Below are 24,264 nucleotides of genomic sequence, written 5' to 3' on the forward strand. Positions count from 1 at the left end.
ATATTACTTCTTTATAATTGACTGCAATACGTTTAAAAATCAAATCGTATGTAGATTTTATATACGAATCGCGACAAAATGTAATTGAAGCTGGAATGAAATGGGCATTCTCGAAATCAGGTTCCATTCTTAGAGCCAAAGGCCTTTCGGAGTTCTTGACAAACGGCTAGCTTCAATTGCAACATGAAACGTTGATCAGAAACAACGGTACAATGAAATTATATACCTAATACCTTCGTAGATCTATCAAGTTCGTATCAAAACGATACAATTCAAACATGTACTCAAGACAGCGCTGTTCGGGTCGGATGTAAATTTGGACATATTAGAATCGTCACGCTCTTTGCCTTCATAAGGGCTTTGGCTATATCACTTTTTTTTATTTAATTATATAGAAAACTACATCGTCATATTACTAATTTAATATCGTGAAATAATTATTTTCCATTAATCATTTCACACACTCTTTTACATCTTTTATCAACAAAACTGTCATGTTGAGTAATTTTGCTTTTACAGGTACTTCCATCTCGCGAATACAGTTTAGGGACTGCAGGCCTACTAAAGCGGTTTTATTTTAATATTGTTGACGTTTTGTTTCAGAATCATAATCCTTATTTCAAGGAAGTCTTCAAATTTTAAGATAATAGGTACTGTTTTAGGGAAAAGTACTGAAAAAAGAGCGTCGACAATATTAATTTTTTCATGCGATTGTATTAAGGCCCGGGGATTATACTATTACAAAAGCGTCACCAATTTTAATATGTAAAGGCTCCACGAGTTGTCAGTATGGGTGCAGAGCTGTTACGACGTGATAAATACTTGACGCTATCCCCGTCAACAAGTTGCGACTTGTTTATGCAAGTGCGAAGTGCAAATGTCAAGTATTATTTCAAAATCAAATAGATAAGTATAAACGATAAATTATATTTCCGTGATCTATGCATATCTTTATATCCAATATCATTCATCTGATTTACTTGAAACTTTGCACAGAGCCTTTCCTAGCCACGGTTCCCTGACACTTTCTGGTATTCCCATAGGAGACGGAAACGAAGTCGTAGAAGGAGTTCAAGCTAGTTGTTTATAAGATTATGATATACATAAATATTAAAGCGTGCTAATAAAAGCATCTTTAGTTCAGACCTACATTCATTTGTAAAAAATACAGTAGGTACGAATGATTATTAAAGACAGATACCAGCCGATGTAACAAAGATCCGTCCGTACTTAAAATAGATACAAATAAAATTAATAACATAAACTTCGGAGGAACATTTCCTTCATCATTTAGAAAGGATATTTATCCGTACCAATATAAATAAGTTAAGAGTACTTAAATAAAAAAAGATACGATACAGACTGACCGACGGGCTTGAGTTAGTCATATAATGTAGTAATAAATTTATTCCTTGTCCCTCCCAATGTAACCTGCTCATTATAACTCGTTACCATGTTGCTGGAATACACTTTAAGCTTCGAATTAATGTGTAGCGGCGTTAATACTTGAAGACTAGTTTGGTTTCAGAGATCTTAGCATCGCATCGCATACGCATTAGAACTTCCTACCATCGCTTAAAACAGTATTATCTTGAAATATCTTGTCGTCCTAAAAATAGGATTATAGTTCTGAAATTAAACGTCAACAATATTATTTTAACACTGCTTTAAACTTATAGCAGTAAAGTCCCAGAACTGTGTCTACAATGATTATTGCTCGCATAACAGTACCCGACTTGCACTTGAATTTTATGAGTCTTAGATTATTTCGGATTCTCGGATCCAAGGAGGTTACAAATAACAAGAACCGAAGTTACTTGTAGTAGAAAACTGTTATTCTTTAAAAATGATGTATAAGATATTCACGCTTACAATCGTGGAGTGGTTTTGGTGCATCAATCACCTGTAATCTCAAAGTGAAATAGACCTAATGTTTGTAGGCTTAAAAGTCACCATTCATGTGCAGTACTGATTTTTATCCTACCAACGTTATCAATATCGCTGGCTGTATGGTATACGAATTGGAGCTTTAAAACTTGGTAGTTAAGTACTATAATTGTAAGCGCGTAAATCTTATAACAATTGTACAAGATTTTAATGAACTATGCCCCTAGTGTGAGTTTTCAAGATAATATTAATCCACAAATTTTGTATGGAGTCGTCATGAGGATCATTGGTCCGTCCATGTCATAGTGACAGATTAACGCTAACGCTATGTCAAGTTGTACTTGAAAACTTACGGAAGGGGGATTCATGTAGCAAATAGGCGACACGGAAAAAAATTAACTTTCAAGCTCGACTCTATAGCTAATGTTTTATCTATGTTTTCAGTGTGACAAAGCGGAAACCGAGATGGAACCAAAACGGAGCCGTGAGACGCACTCACGACCGAGTCATTTAAAGTTAGAAGTGGCTAGTAATTAAAATGTTTAAGCTGCCGTATGTGAGGGATGCGTTGGGAGTGTTGTAACAGCGGCATCTGTGAGGTGGCGTCGCATCACCGCAGCGTCGAGCGGCATTCACATGAGGAACTTGCCGATGATAATTCCCAGCAGAGCCATGCCGATCGCGGTGGCGATCCACGGCATCAACGCCACCTGCTCAGTCTTCTCCGGCCCGTACGAGTGGCCGCGCGGCATGCGAGACTCACCCCCCTGGTGGACGCGGAGCAACTCCTCCTGGAATACATACACTTGTTTATAGAAAGCTCGCCAACTTTAACAAGGAGTCGGACCTTAAAGATGTTTTTAGAAAAGTTTGAAGATCATCATAGCGCAATCCATTACACGGCACTAGTCTCCCCCCACAATGAGAAAGAGCCTAGTCCACCATGTTGGCACAGTTCTTGGTGAACTGCACAAGGGTTTCTTCACGATGTTTTCCTTTACCGTAGTGGTATACGAACTCGGCCCCACTAAAATGAAGCCGAAGTTCTGACGGCTAGGCTATCGCCGCTTAACCGCACCGTCATTACACCACGGCATACATGTTTACCTTAACAAGTTATAATATTTTTGTAAAGTTAAATTTCTAGTAACTTTAACTTTTAATCTGCCAGATATTTTGTATAAAACGATTAGTTTTTTACAAATTTGCTTCATAACTCATGTTTAACTCATTCGTAGTTTTCACTCAGTAGTTTTCTAGAAATAATTAAAATTCACAGCGAATATTCATTACGCTGTAACGGTTGCTACTTTGATATCAATACGATAGCATTAGCGGTACTCTTCAGTCTTGTTGAAAGATATTTCCAGTGCAAAGATACTTCCAGTCGGGCTAGGATAGATGTGCCAGGGGATTTAGCGTTCCTGCTAGAACAGGAACGCTAAATCCCCTGGCACATCTTTGTCGTAACTAGCCACGGCCGAAGCCTCCCACGAGACCAGATAAAAATCACCGGGAAAAACCACAGCGTTCCCCTCTCTGCTAGGGAGGTAGTTATATAAAAGATTATACTTATTCATTAGCCATTCAGTTCAGCCACATTTTTTTTTGTATGAGCCACAGTACACCAACTTCCAGGCAGAACAGTTTATACACAGGGAATTAACTAAGATAATGTACCCAATCGCGGTAATCATAAGATGACCTGACTGATCTAAATCATACATAATCATACTAAATACTATGTACATAGTTTAGGAAATATGATATTGAAGTACTGCGCGACCGAGCGCTATAATAGGAAAGTATATGTATGTCAATAAGGTACCCAGAGATAATTTACGTTCGTCAGTAAGGTACTGGCGCATCGAAAATGCTAAATATAACATTTCTCTACGGTACCCATAATTACAAACGTAAAACCGTGGGGCACACATTGTTTTTTCAGAGACGATAAGAAAAAACCTAGGTATATAAAATAATTTTAATCACCTCAAAACTTAAAACTAGCCACTCGTCCGGCGTCGCACGGGTATAATTTAGAAAAAAAACAGTGAAGAAACGCAGCACCAAGATATATAATAGGCAGTATATATAATAGGCAGTACTGTCCGTTACTGCCTATTATATATATTGGTTAATTAAAAAAATATATATATATTTATATAAAATGTTCTTAGCACGAAACGATTGTGCAATTAATATTATTGTGAAATAATATTTATTTATAATTTAACGTCACACACGGCGTGACGTCACCTATGTTCAAGCGAGCATTACTGACAGCGCTCTTTACACGATTACTTTCTTTTTATCTAAATAAAACTGGAAAGAAATTGAAAGGTATAGTAGTTTTAAAAACTAACTGTTTCTGGGTACATAAAACACCGAAAAAAAATATGGTTATATTTAAGCAGTATTATTTATTTAAAACATAAACTGAAATGTAGTCTGATTCCCAATTGTAGAAATCATTTAGAGATTCAGAAAGGCTAGGTACAAACTGTTGATTCCTACTGATATCAGTAAGAATCAATATATATCTTTATATATAATTTACATTTCTTGTGTGCGTGTGTATGTCACTAAACTCCTCCTAGACGGCTGGACCGATTTGAATGAATTTTTCGGTATGTGTTTAGGTGGGCACCCTGGATGGTTTAGATTCATAAATCAGCCCGACTAATTACTAATTAGTTTTATATATATTAAACAGCATATCTACTTACCTGGCTAATGTTTCCTGATTTAAATTTATGACAACATTAATAGTAAACGCTATTAAATTCGATACCGTTGATAGTGAGGTCATATAGTAACTTGATATGATCATATTTCATAGAAAACAACTACAGATTGCTGAGCCATATCAGAGTGATTCCAGTATGTTTTGCCTTTTGCTGTGTGAAATTAATGGTTATTTGTTATTTATTCTAAATAGCATAATGGTTAGTACTTCGGTCACTCATTCGGGGGCACCGAGTTTGATCCCCGCCATATAAAATGACGAAAATCTCCAGTAATACTAAAGGGTAGGGCTTTTGATAACTTTTAATGCTTAAGTTTTTTATAACTCTAAGTGAAGATTTTCTTCAATTTATATCATCTAAATACCCTGTGCATACCCTCTATGCACGCCACTGCCGGCACGCACCTCTATCTTTTCGGAGTTATGTGTGTTTTTAAAATCACTCGATCTAAACTTGAAGGAAAATATTGTAAGGCAACCATGCCTTAGTTCTTCATAACGTTGCAAAGATGTGTGAAGTCTAATAATCCGCACTTAGCCCGAGAGATGGACTACGGCCTTATGAGAGGAGTCCCGTGCTTTGTAGTGGGCCGATAATGGGTTGATATGAAGATGATGGTGATGATGGTGATGATGGTGATGATGATGATGAAAAAGTCTTAAAAGAATATATGCAATGATATTGATGATGAGCAATCAAGTCACCCTAAAATAAATTTACGTGGTTTCCGTAGGTTTACTTTAAAAGGGTCTTTAAAAATAATGTAAGAGGTAATTTAAGTTCTTTAAAAACCTAAAGACTTAAACTGAAACTACAGGGTCTCCTCAAGTTAGAAGGGGTTAAAACGCACATAACTTAGAAAAGTTAGGTATTCGAACTCGTCCCCCCGAAAGTGAAGTCGAAGGCCTACCCACTGGCCTATCGCCGCTTTTGCACTTAATAAGAATGCTGCTGAAACCAGATTCATAATGGTGGATAAGTTAGTGGATAAAAAGACATCACGCGGAAAGCGACCTTGTTTTATACTATGTAGAGATATAGCGCGTGCAGTATCAGCAAGTATCACTTATATTTAATGTATGATGCTGTATAAATAATTAATCAAATGAAATTAAAATCATTGTCACAATGTCTATAATGAAAAATAAAAAGGTATTATACTTATTTAGCCGTCTGAGATGTGGACCCCTTGTAGCCTATTATTATAGCAATTTTTATTACAATGTAAATGTATTCATTAACTAAATTTTTTTTTTTTTTTTGTAAAAGTGCATTTTTTACCCAAACTCAAAACGAATAAATAGGTGTGAAGACCTCGAGATTAATGTTATCTATTTTTATATCTATAGGTTCGGACAGGTGCCATACGTGTGTCCGTCTTAAATACTGTATGTATTTTTTTCTAAACTCACAATAACAATTAAAACATAAAAAAATACATATTAATCACTTAGGCAAACCAAATAAATGCAGTTTTGTGTTTCCTTATGAGTAAGGTCGCGTCAGGAAATGCTCTAAATGCACAGAGTGATTGATAAAATTACATGAAAGTATCAAAATGATAGATGTCCCTTGGCATAATACAAACCAGTTTTATATTTTGGTTGCATAAGCAGGCCATCCCTGGCCCCGTTTGCCTAACGCATCCTTTTCAACCAAACCAATATTTCGTGTTTGTATCGTTACAAAAAACTTTCCAATATATAAGTGGCCCATCGTACAAAAGTAACCTAGTATTTTGTTAGGATTTTATCCTATTTGCAAGTGACAAGTAAAAAATCTAACAAATGAAACGTATGTTTTATAAGCTAAACGGTGATAACTTTAACATTAAAGAGAAACAAGAGGCAACATACGCAAATACGTACATACACACGTCATACATAGTATACTTGTATGAAAATAACTATAATTTTTATTTATACGTATCGAGGAGCTAGATAATAATCTATTCGGATTAACAGATAACCCAAAACGCTTAAAGGCTAAAGATAATAAACTTGATTAGATAAATAAATTAAAAGATAAAATGATAAATTGATTGATTGCATTCAAATTAAATAGGTAATCCCGACAGTCCTTTCACTTCTTCATGGCCTCATACCACGTTATTTGGGGTCGACATAAGCTTGAAGACCAACTAGTTGTCTTGGTTTTGGCATGTTTTTCGACCGGACCGCCTGCCTGAACCCTTGGGAATGTATTTTTGTTAGTGCACCGACCACTATCTTTCGGTTTGTAGGTGGTAATCCAATTTCGATAAGTCTATCAGTCTCCTAGATAATCTGCTGATATCACTCCGGACCTTTTCGTAGAATATCTTCGGCGCATCAAACTCATTTTAATTCTAAGGTCTTCGCCGTATCTAATATGGTAATTTATAATAAATAAATATTACTTTTCTATAATACAATACTATATATACACAAAATAAAAGTAATAGAAAAGTGCAGGGCGCGCTGTTTCTTTTAAATGGGCTCCATTGTTGTAATCTTATGCAAATAATAGATAATCAAACGGAATTACTTGCATTAATATTGTCAGCTTCGATTTTCAATTTGGTTACCATTTTAATTTGTTGTAGAATGCTATATATTACTTAACTTTGTGCTTTTTCATTTCATTCATCGAAAGTGTAAAAACATGAAACAAAATATAACCTTAAAATCGATTTTATTTGACCGACGACCAATCGATATTGCGATCAAATTAAGTATCAAAATTCTTAAATAGTAGATTGAGATACAAAGACATACAATAGGTTTTATGACCGAGATACATACATTGCTTTTCACTTCGATTGCGAGGAAATTTGTTGGAGGTCTAAGGTTCGAATCCCATGTCAGATCAAAAGTAATATTTAAAAAAAGGATAAAATGGGTTTTTTGACTGAAAAATAAAATAACTCTTAAAACAAATTAGTCCTTACAATAAATTTAAAAAAAACCACTACGAAGAGATTCGCACATAACAATCCCCTAACTGAAAATAGAATAGAAAGGTTTAAAAAAAACTATGCACGATCATATTTTATTATAAAAATATAAAAAATATTATAGTTTACGAATGCGGTTATCGGCATCATCTCACTACCGTGTAATTCTTATGTAAGCATCAAAAGTGCCACCTATGTGCCTACTTGAATAAAGATATTTTTGACTTTGACTTATGTTTCATTTATTTTTTGATAAAATCATTCCCATCTTTAAATTTTGGATGCTGCGCGACTGCTACACGAATAACAGTGTAATGATTTCTAATTTTTAAAACTAAAATAGTTTCTTATGTTTCTAATAGTATTTTTAAACAAATAATTTCATGATAGATAATTGCAAATAGCTTTAATGTTTACATAAAATAATAATATTAGTAGATAATTATTGTTTATTGAACGTTACGACTTGATATAGTTTTATTGAAAAAACCTATTTCGATAATTTTTAGTGGTTGGTTACGCGTGGCATTCACTAACTGAGCGGTACCATCAATAAAGTACGTCATTATCTGTATTATATTTTACCGGAACATTATTTTTCATTAGCACCTGCCCATATTATCATCCTAAATTAGACAAAGCATAGTGAATTTTTTTAAATTATCATGTTACACTCGAAAATATCTTCCTTCTACGAAATATGATGGCCTGAGCTCCACAGTGAGACATTTATCTCGTGGTGATCATATTGAAGTAGTTGGTCGCTAGCATCTCTCTTATAGTTATATACAAATAACCTCATGATAAACCGTAAGTATTATTTAATTTTATTCTTTTTAAAAACTTTAATTTCACTTCCGCGGTATGGTGTAAGTTAAGAGACGAATATTTGTAAATTATTATAATAGGCTACTTTGATAACGCAGTCATGTCCGCAGGATTACTAAGTGGCTGATACGATGGCGCAGCGGATTCCGAAGGTCGAGTCGCTGTTCAATTTTTCCATGAATGTCATTAGATCCTGCCTTCTAATAATATCAATGCTAATATGTTTCTTGTTTTGCAATTATTTCACGCAGCAACGGAGTGAAGTGATTTTTTTAGTACTTTATAACACGGTACTAAGGATCAGGAAAAATCGGATGATTAAGCTATTACATATTTATCAAATTCAAGGTGTTGAATTGATAGGGTACTTTTTATTTCGTTTATGTTTATGTAAGCAAATAAAGGCGAGGATATCAAAGCTGAATTCCCATAATTATAATATTGAGTGACTTTCATTAAATCGATGCCTCGAATGCCGCGTTGGTTTAGTGATTAGACTACGGATCACAAGATCCTTGGTTCAATTCCGGGGTCCGACTAAAAATTGTAAGGTATTGAGTTAATTTGATAAGAAATTGTCAGTTTCAGCCTGAAGTAACGAATGTTCGGTTCATTCGCATGCTTCAGTATAGGTATGTTAGGTCTTTGGTTCGGTTATTATCACTGACATGTGATAATGAATAATCGTTAAAGTCCGCCAAGCCACATTGGAGCATCGAGGTTGGTTAAAGATTAACCATCCTATCTCCCATATGAGAGAAGGCTTCTACTCAGTAGTGGGATATTGTTAAGATGATGGTGATGAATATGTCGATGGTCAGCGAAGCGGGTCAAATCATCCTAAGTGAGAGGACACCTGTGTTTTGATTATTGAGTAAGTAACGCGTGTATTAACAAACAATTTGCTCCTTACGATAAAACTCTTGAACAGTATGCAAAATGAAGGATAAACCTTAGGGACTTAAGAAATAAGATGCCCATATATATTAATTAAGTTGTCGAAAATACAAGTACTAATAAACTGGTCATTTTGTAAAAGCTTCGCCTTGGCATAATAATAATCGCAATGTGCGCATAAAAGCATGTTTTCACAAAATGCAACTCATTATTAATATATATATATATATATTCAGCGTAATGTCGAAATAATACAATATATATTCAATAAATTAACAAATGTTATTCTTGAAATTCAACCTAAATCGGATAAAGCGAAAACTGTTGCTATTAAGTTATCGTAGTTTTAGACGCAAAAGCTATAGATTTTAAACTACATAAAAAAAGAACTGAGTTGTTTGCTAAAAATCTAGCACTAACAGTTACAAGTGATAAAGTGTAATCAAAGACCAATGTCACTAACCTAAGTACCAATTTGGTTATGTTATTGTATACGATTGTGAAAGATACGGGATAATTTGTTGTTACTTTGCAAAAGTACATGTTATACAAAAAATAATACTAAGCTTGTAGTTTCTGACAGGTCATATTTCAATGGACGATGTAAATTTCGACGCGACTTGCTTTACGATAATTTATAGTTTATTTTATAGTAGCGGTCCCTTTCAACTTCGTCCGCGTCAACCTTAAAAGATAGATATATGCTGTCGCGGACTTTTTTTAGACCTCTTAAATGGAAACAACTTTGTCATACACGATTTAATTTAAACTTTAACCGTTTAGGCAGCGCACGCAGCGGAAACTCTCAAAAAGAAAAAACTCCGACTCTGAAACCATTCTACATTGGTGCTATCTAACACAGAAATATTTTTTCAAATCAGACAAGTAGTTCCCGATAACATTGCGTTACAGTAACCAAACAAACAAACTCTTCAGCTTTATATACTAGTAAAGGATTAGCTGTGCCCAAGTTCTCGTCTGCGCTTATTACTTTTTTCCGTGAGAACCGCTTGTTTTCCTGGTAAATGTCAAAATCGTGCCGGCTGGTTGCTTTCAAATCAAAGAAATACATTTTCGCATTCATAATATTTCCTGAATTATATCATCAATTTAATATTCCATTTGTCATAAACTTGTAACAATGGCGCATTAATTATTTTATTTCCCCAAATCAATTTTAGTTTCATATGGCAAACTGACAGACGTCTAGAATGCATTCTTTCAGTGGCCGAATTATCAGGTTTTTGGTTGTCACAGATTATAAGCAAATCAAGCTTACTTTACATCTTTGCATTTTAGTTTTTTCATTGTAATTTTTCATTGAAATGTTAACCATGGTGAACAAAATATGTTATAACATTATATAACAACATAAATTCGCTATTTCTTTATCTTAACGCAAAGCATTTAGTATGTAAATAATAAAGTCCAAATATTCCAAACTTGAGTTCAAAAGTAACCCGACTGGCTGAGACCTATCTTAAGCTCCCGTTTTCGATGCTAAGTTTGATTATGAAAATACGTATTATTAAAAAAACGCAGCGTAAGCAAGTGCGGGTTATTTATCCAATCATAAAAGTAAAGCTTTTCAAGATACAACCAGAACAACAAGATAGCTACGTAATCCAACCCTAATATAGCAATTCAAAGTTGTTTCTACGGAGAATATTAGGAATCAGTTAAACCAACATACAGACAAACAAACGATAAATGTTTAAATCACAATTCTTCCTTAACATAATTCCATCTTCCGTAACATATTAATGCCCGCCTATCTGTTGTAGGTAATTTGGAACAATGTAATGTACCTATTACTAGTTCATCTATTTACTAAATTCTTGTAATAACATGATTTCACATTAACATATATAGACATTGTATATATGTGTGTTATAGTATGTGTGAATAATGTTAATGTTATCTTGGAATCTTTTTACATTGGCTAATATTATGGCTCTCACACCCAATTTTTTTTATAAACTTTTTACAGCTATTTCTCTAAAAATCAATTGATAGAATACTTTAATACTCGATCGGCATTATTTCATAATTATTTTTCCTTCTAGCTTGTACTGCTGTTAGTATGTATTTTATTCAATAATAACAATTCTTATTTTTTTGAACATGATGGTATATAATACAGTCGGAGTTCCCTTATATCTTACGTTCTCCCGCTTTCACAAAAAGTTCGACATGATTAACGCGTCTAGAGGCATTTGACGCGCATACCTTGCAAGGTTCGTGCGGATTCACCTATGCCACTCCGACTTGAAATGTTAATCCCGGGGACAGAAATGTAAAGGACGCATTCGCGGGTAAAAATAGGTATTCAAAGCTGAAGACAGCAAAATTGAAATTCGCGTTTTATACAAAATAATATTAGCACTATAGTAGGAAGGTATTAGGAAAGCCCTCTTCTGTACTTTCTCTGTTGTTGAATGTATTTGATGTGTTCTGTATATAAGTAGATGAGGGCTTGAAGACATTATTTGCTTATTGCATAACATGATAATGCAAAAAAAATGGAAACTTTCATATCAGATTATATTCATAATATAACTGTTACAAAAAAAAGTTGTATTCAGTGCTGGAGCAATATAAAAGAAAACATTCAGAATTTGTTTTCAGTAAACGAAATCATGGAAACCCATATTATACGTTAATTTCATGTGTGTTTGTTCGTCTGTCCTTCTTCAATGCGGAAAAACGGGCAATAGATTAGGGATAATATTTGCAGTTACTTTATAGGTTGTAGCGATTAGATGTAACCGACAGTTGCCATCTAAATATATATATATATATATATATATATATATATATATATATATAGTTAAAAAAGCTATTAAACTGGGATCCCAAATTTGCTGGCACTTTTAAACATGCTGAATGGAATCCAGTCGAGGCTAGACTGTCTACTGACCACCAATAGGTGTTGCCAGCTGTTATCATATATGTAAAAGGGACAATGTTTAATGCCTTTTGAGTTGTCATAAAAAAATCCTTTAGTGAGATTTGGGTTATTGTGTAGTAACTCTAATAAATAATGTTATTCATATAATATGTACAGCAATATGTATTTATATAATATGTATATTATCAAAACATTATACACACCATTCGCTATGCAATAAATAAATAAAGTGTGTCTGTGTTGAAAACATTTTTTTTTAGTGCTGGTAACTGTAAGGACTAAGTCAGAAAAACAACGGATAAAAAAAATTGTATTAGATTTCGGACAACCTAATTTTGGACTTTTTTAATAATCCCTTTGGTTATAAATAGTTTTCAATGTGTTTATTGGCACACCTTTATTTTGCATACATTAGGTTTTTTGCGGGGGACATCAGATAAAACCATGCAAAGATTTTTATCTACTTAATACACATTATGTCCAATAGCGCGTAACTAACATTTGTCTAATATCACGTAAGTACATTGGAGTTCTACAGGTGAGCCGGAAAACTACTTTTCAGCTTAAAGTATTTAGTTTTGTTCGCTTTTAACTAATAACTATTTCGGCTGTTTAAAGATTGCGTTCTAACAGGACATTAATGAGTAGAAGTGTAGTAACTCAGAAGTGGCGTTGCCTTACAATGATATGTCAACTGTTTTGAGTTTTATATGCCCAACTGTCAGAAACACACTCTTTCAGGGGCCGGATTATAATCCACGTTTCCGATACACAAAATACTCCGGTACACAAAACCACTAAAGCGGTTTCGATTAAGTATAGATTTAACAAAGTTAGTTACGCGGTAAGGAACTACCACGACGGTTTAACATTGAACAATCATGCGACAACACCATTACAAACATGTGGGGTTCCTGTAAACCTTGCGTTGTTTATAGTTTAGAAAAATACATTTTCTATGTTAGACAAACTTACCACACCTTTCATTAGATTCATCAACCACCCCCAATGTATATTGTGGCCAGTATCATTATGCTTTTAGCTCATGACCATCTGTTATCATTTATTTCAAAAAAGAAACCATGGAGTCTTTTTCTCTTACTTACAAAAGCAATTTAATTGATGTGTCCAATGTCCATTAAATCCATTTTAAAAAAATTAACATGTTTTAAAAAGTAATATTATAGAAAATAATAATTATAAATTTTGTTTTGTTATATACGAAAATAATTGTGAAAAAATATGTAAGTAATCATCTGTGAAAAGGAAATCAGCCGTTTCACAGGGCACATTATGCTTTAACGTTTTCATCATTAGTGTCATTTTTCATCATAGTAAATGAAGCAAATTTTGAAGATTGCCTTGATATAATTAACAGTGGATGCATACAAGATCACGCCAATGTAAGCCAGTCAAAAAGACAATTTTTATCGTGAAAAAAATGGTTGTTTACTTGTATGAAAGCGAAAAAAAATAATGATATTCTGGACAAGATATATTATGTAAGCAAGTGACAAAAGTCAACAGACTTATTTATATGTTGCACTTGAGATTCAGTAAAAAATTATTAAATGTATGCCCAAAAAGAAAACTCACTTTTAATCGCAGATTTTCATGTCTTAATTTGCTTTCCTCCTCTCTCAAATGAATGACTTCGTTCGTCGCCTTTTGCAAATCGCTTTCGAGATTTTCAGATTTTGGGAAAGAAGTCTGGAAATATAAATAAAAATAAAAAAAATACAATGGCATATTCACCATCACCACTACGTGTTTATGAATGCAAAGAAAAACAAACATGCAGTCTATCAGGCAACATTTAGTAACTAATGAAACGTTATTTACTACAGTTATAGCTGGAAGGGATAGCGAGCAACCAAGAATGAGTTATATTGTAAGGGCAATACCAAACTCTATAATTTTACACACATAGTCACAAACATGTTTTTATGAAGTTCTTTGAAGTGCATCCAAATGTGCATTGATTCTACCAATCAGATTAAACAAAGGCCAAATATAAGAGATGATCAATGTTCAAAAACTTGGATGTTATTTGCTTCAGAGAGAAAAGGATACAAATACAAACTGCCATTTTCTCCCTTTCATCAACCATCTCTTCTATTTATAGTTCGTTTATTCATAAAACACTATCGGTGGACACTACACTGTGCGTTTGAGTACACTATAACACTTCTTGTTAAGTTCGTGAATATGAGTCAATCTTTAAGAGTTGATACTTGCAAGTTTGATATTTGTTATTTCACTAGACCTTTAATTTTGCTCTGACAGCAGACTTTCAAGTTTTTTCAAGATTTTCGGGTTTTATCAATTATATTTTACCTAACAGGTATAAATAAATTGTTTTAAAACGCAAAAGTTTGTCATGACGCGATTCATTTATTTAAATCGTTCCTTTCCCAATAGGTTTATTTATTTGTTTTTGACTCCACAGGTAACATAGCATAGCTGTTATTTGGCTAGTAGAACAGCGGTTTTAATTAAAACGTATTTTTTATTGCGTAAGAACTAAATGAGCCTTAACACTTCGCACTATGCGATGTAACCTACGTGATGCGTATTTTAGTGTGAGATAATGAAAGCGGTACCGTCTTTGCATTAGGAGATACCGGCGTGTGGTCATCATCCTTCCTCTTAACTTCATTCTGGATGGGACCTTCGGCATCCTGGAATATATATTTATCATGCCAAGCTTGGACAAATTTTAAAAGCAGCTGTTTTTGAATACCTTTCATGTTATGATCGCTGATAATATTGTTATCCACAGAAAAAAAAACACATTTAAATGCAGGCAATATGAGTATCACCGTTTTTTAATAATCTGATGTGTGGATAAAAGACACAGTGCGTTCAGATCTCTTGTGAGTATTTATAGTAATGATTGTGAATGCGGTATAAAAGAATTCCATGCATTATTACCCAGTTCAGTAAGGTCATTCTAGTGGTACAAATAAAAGAGAAGTACAACTCACTCACTGAAACGAACTATTCACAAACTATTAGGAACTATATAGCGTATATAAAACTTGAAAGAGTAGGTAGGTTCCTTATAGAAAATAGGCATCTGGTAAAAGATGTTAAGAAAAAACTATCTTTTTAAATTGCTGAAATGGGGAGTGTAAGAAGCCTAGTACCCAGTGGCGTGCATAGAGGGTATGCACAAGGTATGCAGATATTATAAAATGAAGAAAATCTCCAGTACGAGTTATAAATACTTAAGGGTAGGCTTTTTATAACTCTTACAATGCCTATCCTTAAGTTTTTTAGTCAATAATCTTTCTCAAATTAGGGGCATTAAATAGATAAAAAAAATTAAGTAGGGTTAAAAGAACCAATATAGGTTGTTATTCCACCAGCAATAACATTCCCCGGGATTGTAGTAAAAATATACCAAAACTAAAACATTAAGTCAGTCTTCAATTCGATTAGGCAATGTTGTGTCGGCTGTACCTCGACAAGACATAACGTGAAATAAAAGCTAGAAGAAGATAATCTTGAATAAAAATTATAGTAATTTATTTCATATCTGTAATTTACTTTTATATCTAAAAAAATATGTACCAACTCTGAAGTTTTGAAAAGGGGATTGCTCAAAACCTGCTTGCACAAATCCAATCAAATATAATTTATGGTCATTAAACATTAAACAAGAATGCTGAACTAGTTTTGATAAAATTTTATAATTGCCAGATATTTTGGAATTCAGGACACGGGCAGATTATTTTTTTCTTTCTTCTCAGGGTTATTAAAATACGAAATATAAAGAAATCGCTTATTCCATTTGAATCCAAAATAAATTTATCGTATATTTATGAATGCTATAGTTTAAGTGTATTTTTCTTTATGTAACTAACATGATGGATGGAACAAAATCATATTAATATATTTATGTGTTTAATATACAGTGATAATAGATTTTATTCATATCATAGAAAATCATACATTTCAATATTTAAATCCAACGGAAATAGGCGTCGATTAAATACGTAATTATTTCGTTTATTTTGACTGAACTATTGTATGTTTTACACTCTTATACTATTTCAAACTTATTGCGAGCTAAAAAAAAGGGCAGTAACACCTACTGTCTTAAACTCAGGCGCGCAATTATCTCCGGTATCTTTTTATTATGTGTCTAGCCTTATTGGCCCTACGTTAACTTACTTACTTAAATATCAATTACTTGAACAAAAATACTGTAATAAACATTTTTTTTATAAATAGCACAAGCGTATCTTTTAAATGCAATAAAAATAAACACTTGTGTTATTTATAGAGTATAATAATTTTTCATATTTCAATATTAGATACAAATTAATTGTAGTTATGACTCAGAAATCGTTTAGATTCTTATGTGTACTGCCTCTGTTATTATCTATTGAAAACAATGAAATCCTGAGGTGACTAAAATGCATTAAGATGAGTATTAAAATCACTCAAGTTGTTTTGACGATTTCATGATTAAAATGAGAGTAAAAGTTTCCGATAGAAAGGATATTCATTTAATGAAATAGGGCAAATAAACCTCGAAAAAGCGCACAAACACTACAGTGTCAAAATATGTATTACTCTTCCCTAGTCTCAATTGTCCCAGAATTGCGTCACTATATACATGTGTCCTGTTGAGATATATAAAAGATATAAAATACCTTAAGTGTGATATTATAAGTGGTCCTTACCTTTGTTAATAGCTTAGCATCTTCCGCTGGCGCCCTCTTCTTGATGATTTCGGTTGGCGCCGCAGTGTCACCAGAATCCTTGGGGTAATATTTATTTTTAATATACAAAAAAGTGTCATTCTTCAATGGAACGATAATCCGATTCGGAATTCGTTGAAGTGATAAACTCATAAAGCTCCATTTAAGTAAAATATTTAAACAGATACTGTTTTCTTGAGCTTTAAGTACCTTAATGTCACACTTTTTCAATATACAGTGTAAGTTAAATCCATCGTATTATTGAAATATGTTATGTGGTGGTTATCATAGTATACTCGTATATATTAATTTTATTGTGCAAACTTGCACTGTGGCAAATAAATCAAAAAGTAATTCATTGTAGTAGGCCTACCGAAACAAACTGTAGTTAAACCTTGTAGTTTCTAGTCTAAAAAATAATAGTTATTTATCATCATCATGTACAACCCATTAGAGGCCCAATCACTTAATGAGTAGGGTTAGTCGTAGTCAACCACGCTGGCCAAGTGCGGATTGGTGGTCTACATAAAATAATAAATAAAATACATACATATATACAACGTGTAACAGAATTACAAAATACTGTTGAAGGGCGCATAAGTATATTTCATAAGGAATCATCCTTTGAAAATAATCAAAAGAAGCATATTTAATTTTCCATACAAACTGTTTATTTATGACAACCCAATTCAAGATAAAAGGCCCACACGTGCATAGTACCTTCGCTACACAACACGTACCTAACAAAGTGACAGGAGGCACTTGATTCTACTTTTGCATGTGATGGCTGTATCTGATTCCTTTCAGTAAAAACAATGGCAACGGTTTACTCAAGAACTATTAGCGTTTCGGTTTCACAGATAAGTCTCAGACACAGTAAATAATACCTCTAAAGCCTCTGAAGTATTATATCAGTATTCATTTACACGTTGTATATATTTTTTTGGATTACTTTTGAATAAAACCCACGGTATTTGAAAACGTTTTTCACTACATCCCGTTTCCAACCTTGTATAATCTGTTTTTCCATAGTTAAATAAAGGTATATTGCAGGTTTTTCATTTGACGTTCTTATTTCCAACAAACCAATGAAAATGCATAAATTATAAATTCCCAATTGTCTCTGTCGCGGTTCGAATCCACATGTGACCACACATAAGACAACATAGACGTAATACATTAAACTATAGGCAGGGTGAAGTAGGAGCGTTTTTCAATCAAAAATTCCCGTAATCGCATTTGTTGATTACATTTATTTGTCTGTCAATTAACTGTCTAATCATTAATTCAGCTGTATAACGTACACTGCATTTTGTACGGATTGCCACACGCTAAGTTGTTGTGCCACTTGTATCCATAATTCCCTGCGACTCGTATAATATAAGTTCTGAAACTGACTATAATGCTAGTTGGCTGTGTTTGTAAAAAAATAAACATCTCGCTAGAATTATTATGTAAACTTACATTCTGATTGGCACCTCGCGGCGACTCAAAAACGCACTTCAGTTTGTAATCCATCAGTTGATCAGGACTTATTTCCTTCCACTGAAAAATATAAACAACATGTTTTTTTATTTTTAAGAAAAGTACGCGATTGATTGTCTTAGATGAAAACGGAACTAACTATTGGTTTCTACGCGGCGTAGTACTAAAACTTGGGTTGACGGCAGGTACATCTTTGTCGGGTTTCTAGGGTGCCTTAGAGCTTTACAAACATAGAATATCATATTCAGGAATATGACTATGATTTTCTATGATATTAATGTGTCCCAATGCTGGCCTCCTGTCGTAAGAATGAGGCATTTGGAGCATAGACCTATAACGCTGTCCCGATGCAGGTCAACGGGCTCCAACACCTACAAACGGTTGACCGCGATATCCTAGGGTATAATCTATTGTGTCTATCGAAAGGAGGGACGGTTAGCACTCCCCTTGACAAGGATGGAACACATACAATTATGAAGGCACATCTTTACCACATTTTTTTGTCGCGGTTGTGTACGAAAGCGTTCCCGTGGCCCTGCCACCAGGCGACTTGTTGGAAAACCGTGGGGTTTTAGCCGGTACGAGTCCGACATAACCACTGTGCCTCCCCGTGGTGTGGTGGTATCCATGAGGATTTCCCAACGAAAAATAAAAAAAAGGGTATAATCTATCACCATTCCACTTTCAGTCAAATTGGTTCATACGTTTTTGGGTGAAATAGTAACAAACATCCATCCAGCCATCCTTACAAACTTTCGCAAATACTTTTTAAAATTAAAATATTAGTAAAATAGGTATATCAAATTGATTGTAGTCTGAAATCGAAGGGCTCAACGCATGCGTCTGTGGCAAAAATGTCATCAAAATTTGTATAACAAAAAAAAAAACATTGTGAGACATACTTAATCCGATTAACCAGACTAGTTTAATTAGGACTATTGAGCATAATACAGCTAATAAGCACATAATCCCTGATGTATCGCAAAAAATAACCTGATTACTAAAATAGGTGTTGTTGGTTGTCTGCTGAATTATACCTTCATGCAGTACCCATGTAGCTACAAATCAATGTTCTACAATTATAAGTATTATGTATTATAGTTATATCATGGTTGGACTACTATCAATTGATGTCAAGTATACATACCACTTGATCTATGTTCGTCTTTCCTTCTGGAGCAATCACACTTTGCACCATAAACTTGTGTTTATGTTTCTCAGTGTTATCAACATGAACCGGCTGGGGTGTAACTGTAATAAGAGACGGGTAGAACAATTATTAAAATACTTACATATTGAATGGACACTTAATGAGTTGGATGTTGTGTGGAGACACACCTATAATGATATCACACAGCTGAATGTTCGAATTGACCTTTTGAAAAACATTCTGTTTCTTTTGAATGAATAAATAAACTTTTCTTAGGAAGATTTCATGATTATTTGATTGTTTGAAATATTTGTTACACACAAAAAATTTATATAAGAAATGAAATAAATACAAAAAATTAGTATCTTTCTAGAAAGATAATTCATATCAAGATAGTACAAAGTAATATTGGCAAAGAAAAATTATATTCTCTGTTTTAATACTTTTTTTTTTTACTTTATTTTAGGAACACAGAATCGTTATAAGAACAATGTATAAGTTCATAAAGGGTAAATGTTTAAATATTCATACACTTACTGGCTATGTCAACTTTAGAATTAGGACTCAGCACTCCAGAATTAGGGCGAACACAATACTTCTTAGGCGCTGTTGTCTTGATTTTAAACAAAACCGTATGTTCAGATGGGTTTGTCAACTGCATGTATGTCGTATGACTCAGCTCGAAGATTCCTGCATAATCAACTAAAATAATCAATAATAAAACCATATCATTGCAGACAAAATGTATTGCCAATGTTTATTAATTTTTGGGGTAGATATAAACCAGAAAATGCAAAATAAATGATATTATTGTATTATTCTCTACTAGATTTATTTTTGCCTGTTCCTAACATCTACATAGTAGTATCAGTGTCTGAAGCCCTGATAAATAGTCATTGCTTTAATCAAAAGTTCTCAGCTCAGCTCAGCTAAGCACAGTCTCTCATACCAATTTAAATAAACAGGTCTAAGGGCATTGCTTTGCTTAGCACCAGCATAGTCATAGTTCAAGCCCAAGTACAGTCCTTAATGTAACCTTAACTATATATTAAAATTGAATCAATATTTATTTTTTTCTTAGTCAATAACAAAGTCAAACAAAGTTTTCTTAGTCAAACAAAGTCCTTGACTAAACTTTGCTTTGACAGTACCCATAGAGTTGTGGCATAAATCATAAAGCATGCTATTGCATTAAAGTGAAAAAATTATCATTAATATTGAAATTCTATGCTTAGAAAGTGCTAAATCTGCAAAACTTTATATTATGGCTAAGTTAAACATTGGCTTAGTATTAGGTTGAATTTCAACAAAAGTAGATGCTAAGCAACTTACTTAACTTAAGCCATCGCTTAGCAACCACTATTTATCTGGCCCTAAGTAGACATATGTGACTGACCTAGTTCTTCACTTTATGAAATGGTTGGCAAATTCAGTCTATAAACCTATGTAGCAGGAAATTAGCTTACATAACATTATGGTCACCACATCAATTGTTTGATAGATCAAACATCTTACACTCAAACAATAACAGCAAATTATCACTCAAACAATACAACCTTGCAATGTATCATTTAATCTAATTTGATTAAGCTGTAGTATATTTTTTATTGATGAATCAAAATACTCTATAATTCATTGGGATGTCATTGTAACATTCATTTTATAACAAGTGCTTAAAACCTTAGGTATTACATTTTTTTTTTGGAAAAATTAACCATGTTTTGTTTTAAATGAATTCAATTAAGTACTGAATCTTGCACATAATTCAACATCAATAAGAAAAGTTTCTTGAACAACTAAAAACTAGTAAGAAAAGGCCTGCTGTTTAGTGAAATAATTAAATATTGGTGACTTGTGTATTAAAATGTGAAATTAGAAAAGCACTCCTTTTTTGTATGCTTCTTAAATAACTTGACTTGTTAGTAAATGTGTCCTACACAGGTCAAGTGTATTGTCTTACAATAACTATGCTTACTTTGCTTATATTTAACATTTGCAAGTATTGCATTATCATTGCATATTTTACATTCAAGTTTTTCAAATCAGCGCAATAGTGGTGCAAGCCAGCCAGATTATTTAAAATGAAAAAAAAAAATCCCAAATGAATATTTTTTTACACAAATTAAGAACTAGTTATAAACTAGTTACATAAGATGTGAATTTTAAAGGCTTACTTAGCCTTTGGGAAATGTAATGTCCACCTGCCTGTCATGCTTGCATGTCATACTCACATGCAATTATATTCATTTTATTTATTAATCCATGAAAATCAATAGTTAACATCAAAGTTGTTTTCAAGGTTAGGTGGTTGTATAGCTAATGATAGATCTTACAACAATAATAAAGATACTGAGATTAGGTATAAAATGCATGTATGGGTGTGTATATATATTATGTGGGTGTGGGTTATTGATTCAATGGATACATTAAATGAGTTTTTCATCCCAAGATACTATTTTTATCTGTTTCTCAGAGATAGTTGTCAATGCTGTAAATGAACTTTATTTGTTTTTTATTTGTTGTAAATTATGTACTGACATATTCTTGAAACTTTAATCAAGTTTAAAACTGTATGTGCATACTGTTAGAGTTAAACAATACACCAATAGGTAATTCAGTTTTGTCAGAGGTTAAGTGATGCCTGAAATTAATAATTGCTCTCATCTCAAATCATAAGATCACATCATAAATTTAGTAGAGCCATTCTTATAGACAGAGAAGAGAGTAGGCAAAGGATGACACCACATGTTTAATCTTTGATTTGAGGGATTCTCTAAAATTTCTGTTTACAAGGCTTATTATCATATTATGTTTACTATTTTAACTATTTAAGCATAAGATTTAGCATATGACAAGGCGTTATCACTACCAGGATAACTTAAGTAGTAAAGAAGAATATATTTGAATAAGTCAAGTTACAAGTTCTGGCCCTGAACTACACTCAAAAGGATAGGGTGATGTCCTGTCATCCTATTTTGTCTTGTATGCATAGAATACAAATTGTGACATTACATTGTTGCTTTTAATTTAAGACATAACAACAAATTTATTTATTTAGCAAAACACTGAATTATAACAGCTACAAATTTATTGGAATAGTATCAGTAGTATCACAAAATGCAGTTTAGAGATATGTCATAATATGCTCAATATGAACCATGTGTATCAAAGTAATAGTTGTACAAGATGATGTAAAGCGATCATAAAATCGTTATGCTAGCTTCAATCCACTATCAGTGTCGGTCAGATTTCGCTATGTAATTGACAGATTTTTACATTTCCCGGATCGAGAAGATGGCTTAGTTTCGGACATTAAACATTACTATTAGTGCATCAAAGTATAAATTTGTACTTAATAACATCAAATAAATAAAGCCGCACCCTGACAAAATGCCGATATCTGGAAATAGAAACTCCATATTTTGTCAGCAGTTAACACGACCTATAGGTACTGCCCAAGTTGTAATGCGGCGGTTGCAGTTTTCGAAGTACTAAACGATAATAACTTACCTTTGAACTTGAGTTCATTTTGTGGCTCTATAATTAACACTTGGTTAGGCATTTTGTATTAAAATTGTATCCGAAGGCAAAAATTGATAGATTTTCGTTTTACAGATATTTCCGAGATGTCGGCCACAGTGAAGATGAATGACGAATACGACATGCGCATTAAACATGCGTTCTCTTTCTTTCGGTGTGGAAGTGGAAAAGTGCCAACTGCCAATTATATAGTTTGAATGTTGCCATTTTATATATTAGGTATAAGCAATTTTAATAATTATAAAATATTTTTTAAAATATAATAATTCTATTTGTTGTACATGTTATGCAGAAAAAAATATACCTAGTAAATTTTCTAGTTATGTCTTATGAAGTTTTATTAATTAAAGATTACACCAGCACAAGCGATATTTTTCATACTGTTAAATACCTTATTTATTCTGTTGACTTTTGACCTTAAGATTTTTAAGTAATTTAATTACCGACCAATGATGATATAATGATGATATATTAATATTTTTTTTTAATCTAAAAATATACATTACACAAACATTAAAAATGATTTAAGAGGTAACCAGATACATAAAGCCATCAATGTTATTCACTATGTATTGAGTAGATTAAGGAAGGCACGAACGAGATTTGTAAATTAAATAAAGTTATCAATTTTCAAAATTTGCTAAAACTAGAAATTTAAATTATTAATTTAGCATTTCTAAAGAAAAAATTTTTTCTCTATACTCCTTTTGGCGCATTAGGTAAAAATGACGATTAAATTTTTACGATGCGCGCGCACTCCATCACTGAATACCGACACCCTGAAGTTAGCTATAGTAAACATTTTAGTTTTTCTAAAAAAGGGTATCATTTCACTTTCAATTGTCAAAGTCTGTTGCCTCATTTCGGCGATTTAATTGATTCAATTGTACTAAAATCTCAAATTTTAGTGTTGAGCGAAACTTGGTTGTCCGATAATTTGATTAAACACCTTTTTTTCTATTGTTAGTGTTGTTTTTGCTACAAACCTAGAAAAAATAAAATTTTTAAGAAGGTTTTTACCTTGTAAAGCTACAAAAGTATAACTACTAACGCACTAATAGGTACACACACGTTTTTGTTTGTAAACCTTTCTATAGTACGTATTATGCTATACATTGATATACCAAAGTATAACATTGGTTTCTTACTAAATGCCTAGCAAGAAGAAC

The 24,264-nt window shown here is 32.9% G+C and overlaps 1 protein-coding gene and 1 non-coding gene across 5 annotated transcripts; one reads left to right on the plus strand and one right to left on the minus strand.

Moving 5' to 3' along the window:
• Positions 1-407: 407 nt before the first annotated feature.
• Positions 408-23,238, minus strand: LOC120636212 (vesicle-associated membrane protein-associated protein A-like). 4 transcript variants are annotated; one of them, XM_039907577.1, is made up of 8 exons: positions 23,066-23,238; positions 20,093-20,245; positions 19,553-19,656; positions 18,385-18,465; positions 16,903-16,980; positions 14,812-14,889; positions 13,805-13,918; positions 408-2,678 (listed from the first exon to the last, which is right to left on the minus strand). In XM_039907577.1, the coding sequence occupies exons 1-8, from the start codon at positions 23,115-23,117 to the stop codon at positions 2,520-2,522; spliced, it is 819 nt and encodes a 272-aa protein (XP_039763511.1). In that variant the 5' UTR covers positions 23,118-23,238; the 3' UTR covers positions 408-2,519. The 4 variants fall into 4 exon arrangements, with proteins under 4 accessions (XP_039763511.1, XP_039763510.1, XP_039763512.1 ...); XM_039907576.1 differs by having other exon boundaries at positions 20,093-20,257; XM_039907578.1 differs by lacking the exon at positions 14,812-14,889 and having other exon boundaries at positions 20,093-20,257.
• Positions 18,818-18,907, plus strand: LOC120636702. The gene has a single exon (XR_005659394.1). It is a non-coding gene; the product is annotated as a U6atac minor spliceosomal RNA (small nuclear RNA).
• Positions 23,239-24,264: the final 1,026 nt, after the last annotated feature.

The sequence above is a fragment of the Pararge aegeria genome, chromosome Z (genome assembly GCF_905163445.1).
Source record: "Pararge aegeria chromosome Z, ilParAegt1.1, whole genome shotgun sequence".
NCBI lineage: Eukaryota > Metazoa > Arthropoda > Insecta > Lepidoptera > Nymphalidae > Pararge > Pararge aegeria.

Excerpts from the sequence above, each read along its gene's own strand:
- LOC120636212 (XM_039907576.1), bottom strand. The coding sequence starts at position 23,117 with ATGCCTAACCAAGTGTTAATTATAGAGCCACAAAATGAACTCAAGTTC. Across the intron at positions 19,657-20,092 it reads TTCTAAAGTTGACATAGCCA|TTACACCCCAGCCGGTTCAT; the intron begins GTAAGTGTATGA and ends CTCTTATTACAG. Across the intron at positions 18,466-19,552 it reads AGACGAACATAGATCAAGTG|TGGAAGGAAATAAGTCCTGA; the intron begins GTATGTATACTT and ends TATATTTTTCAG.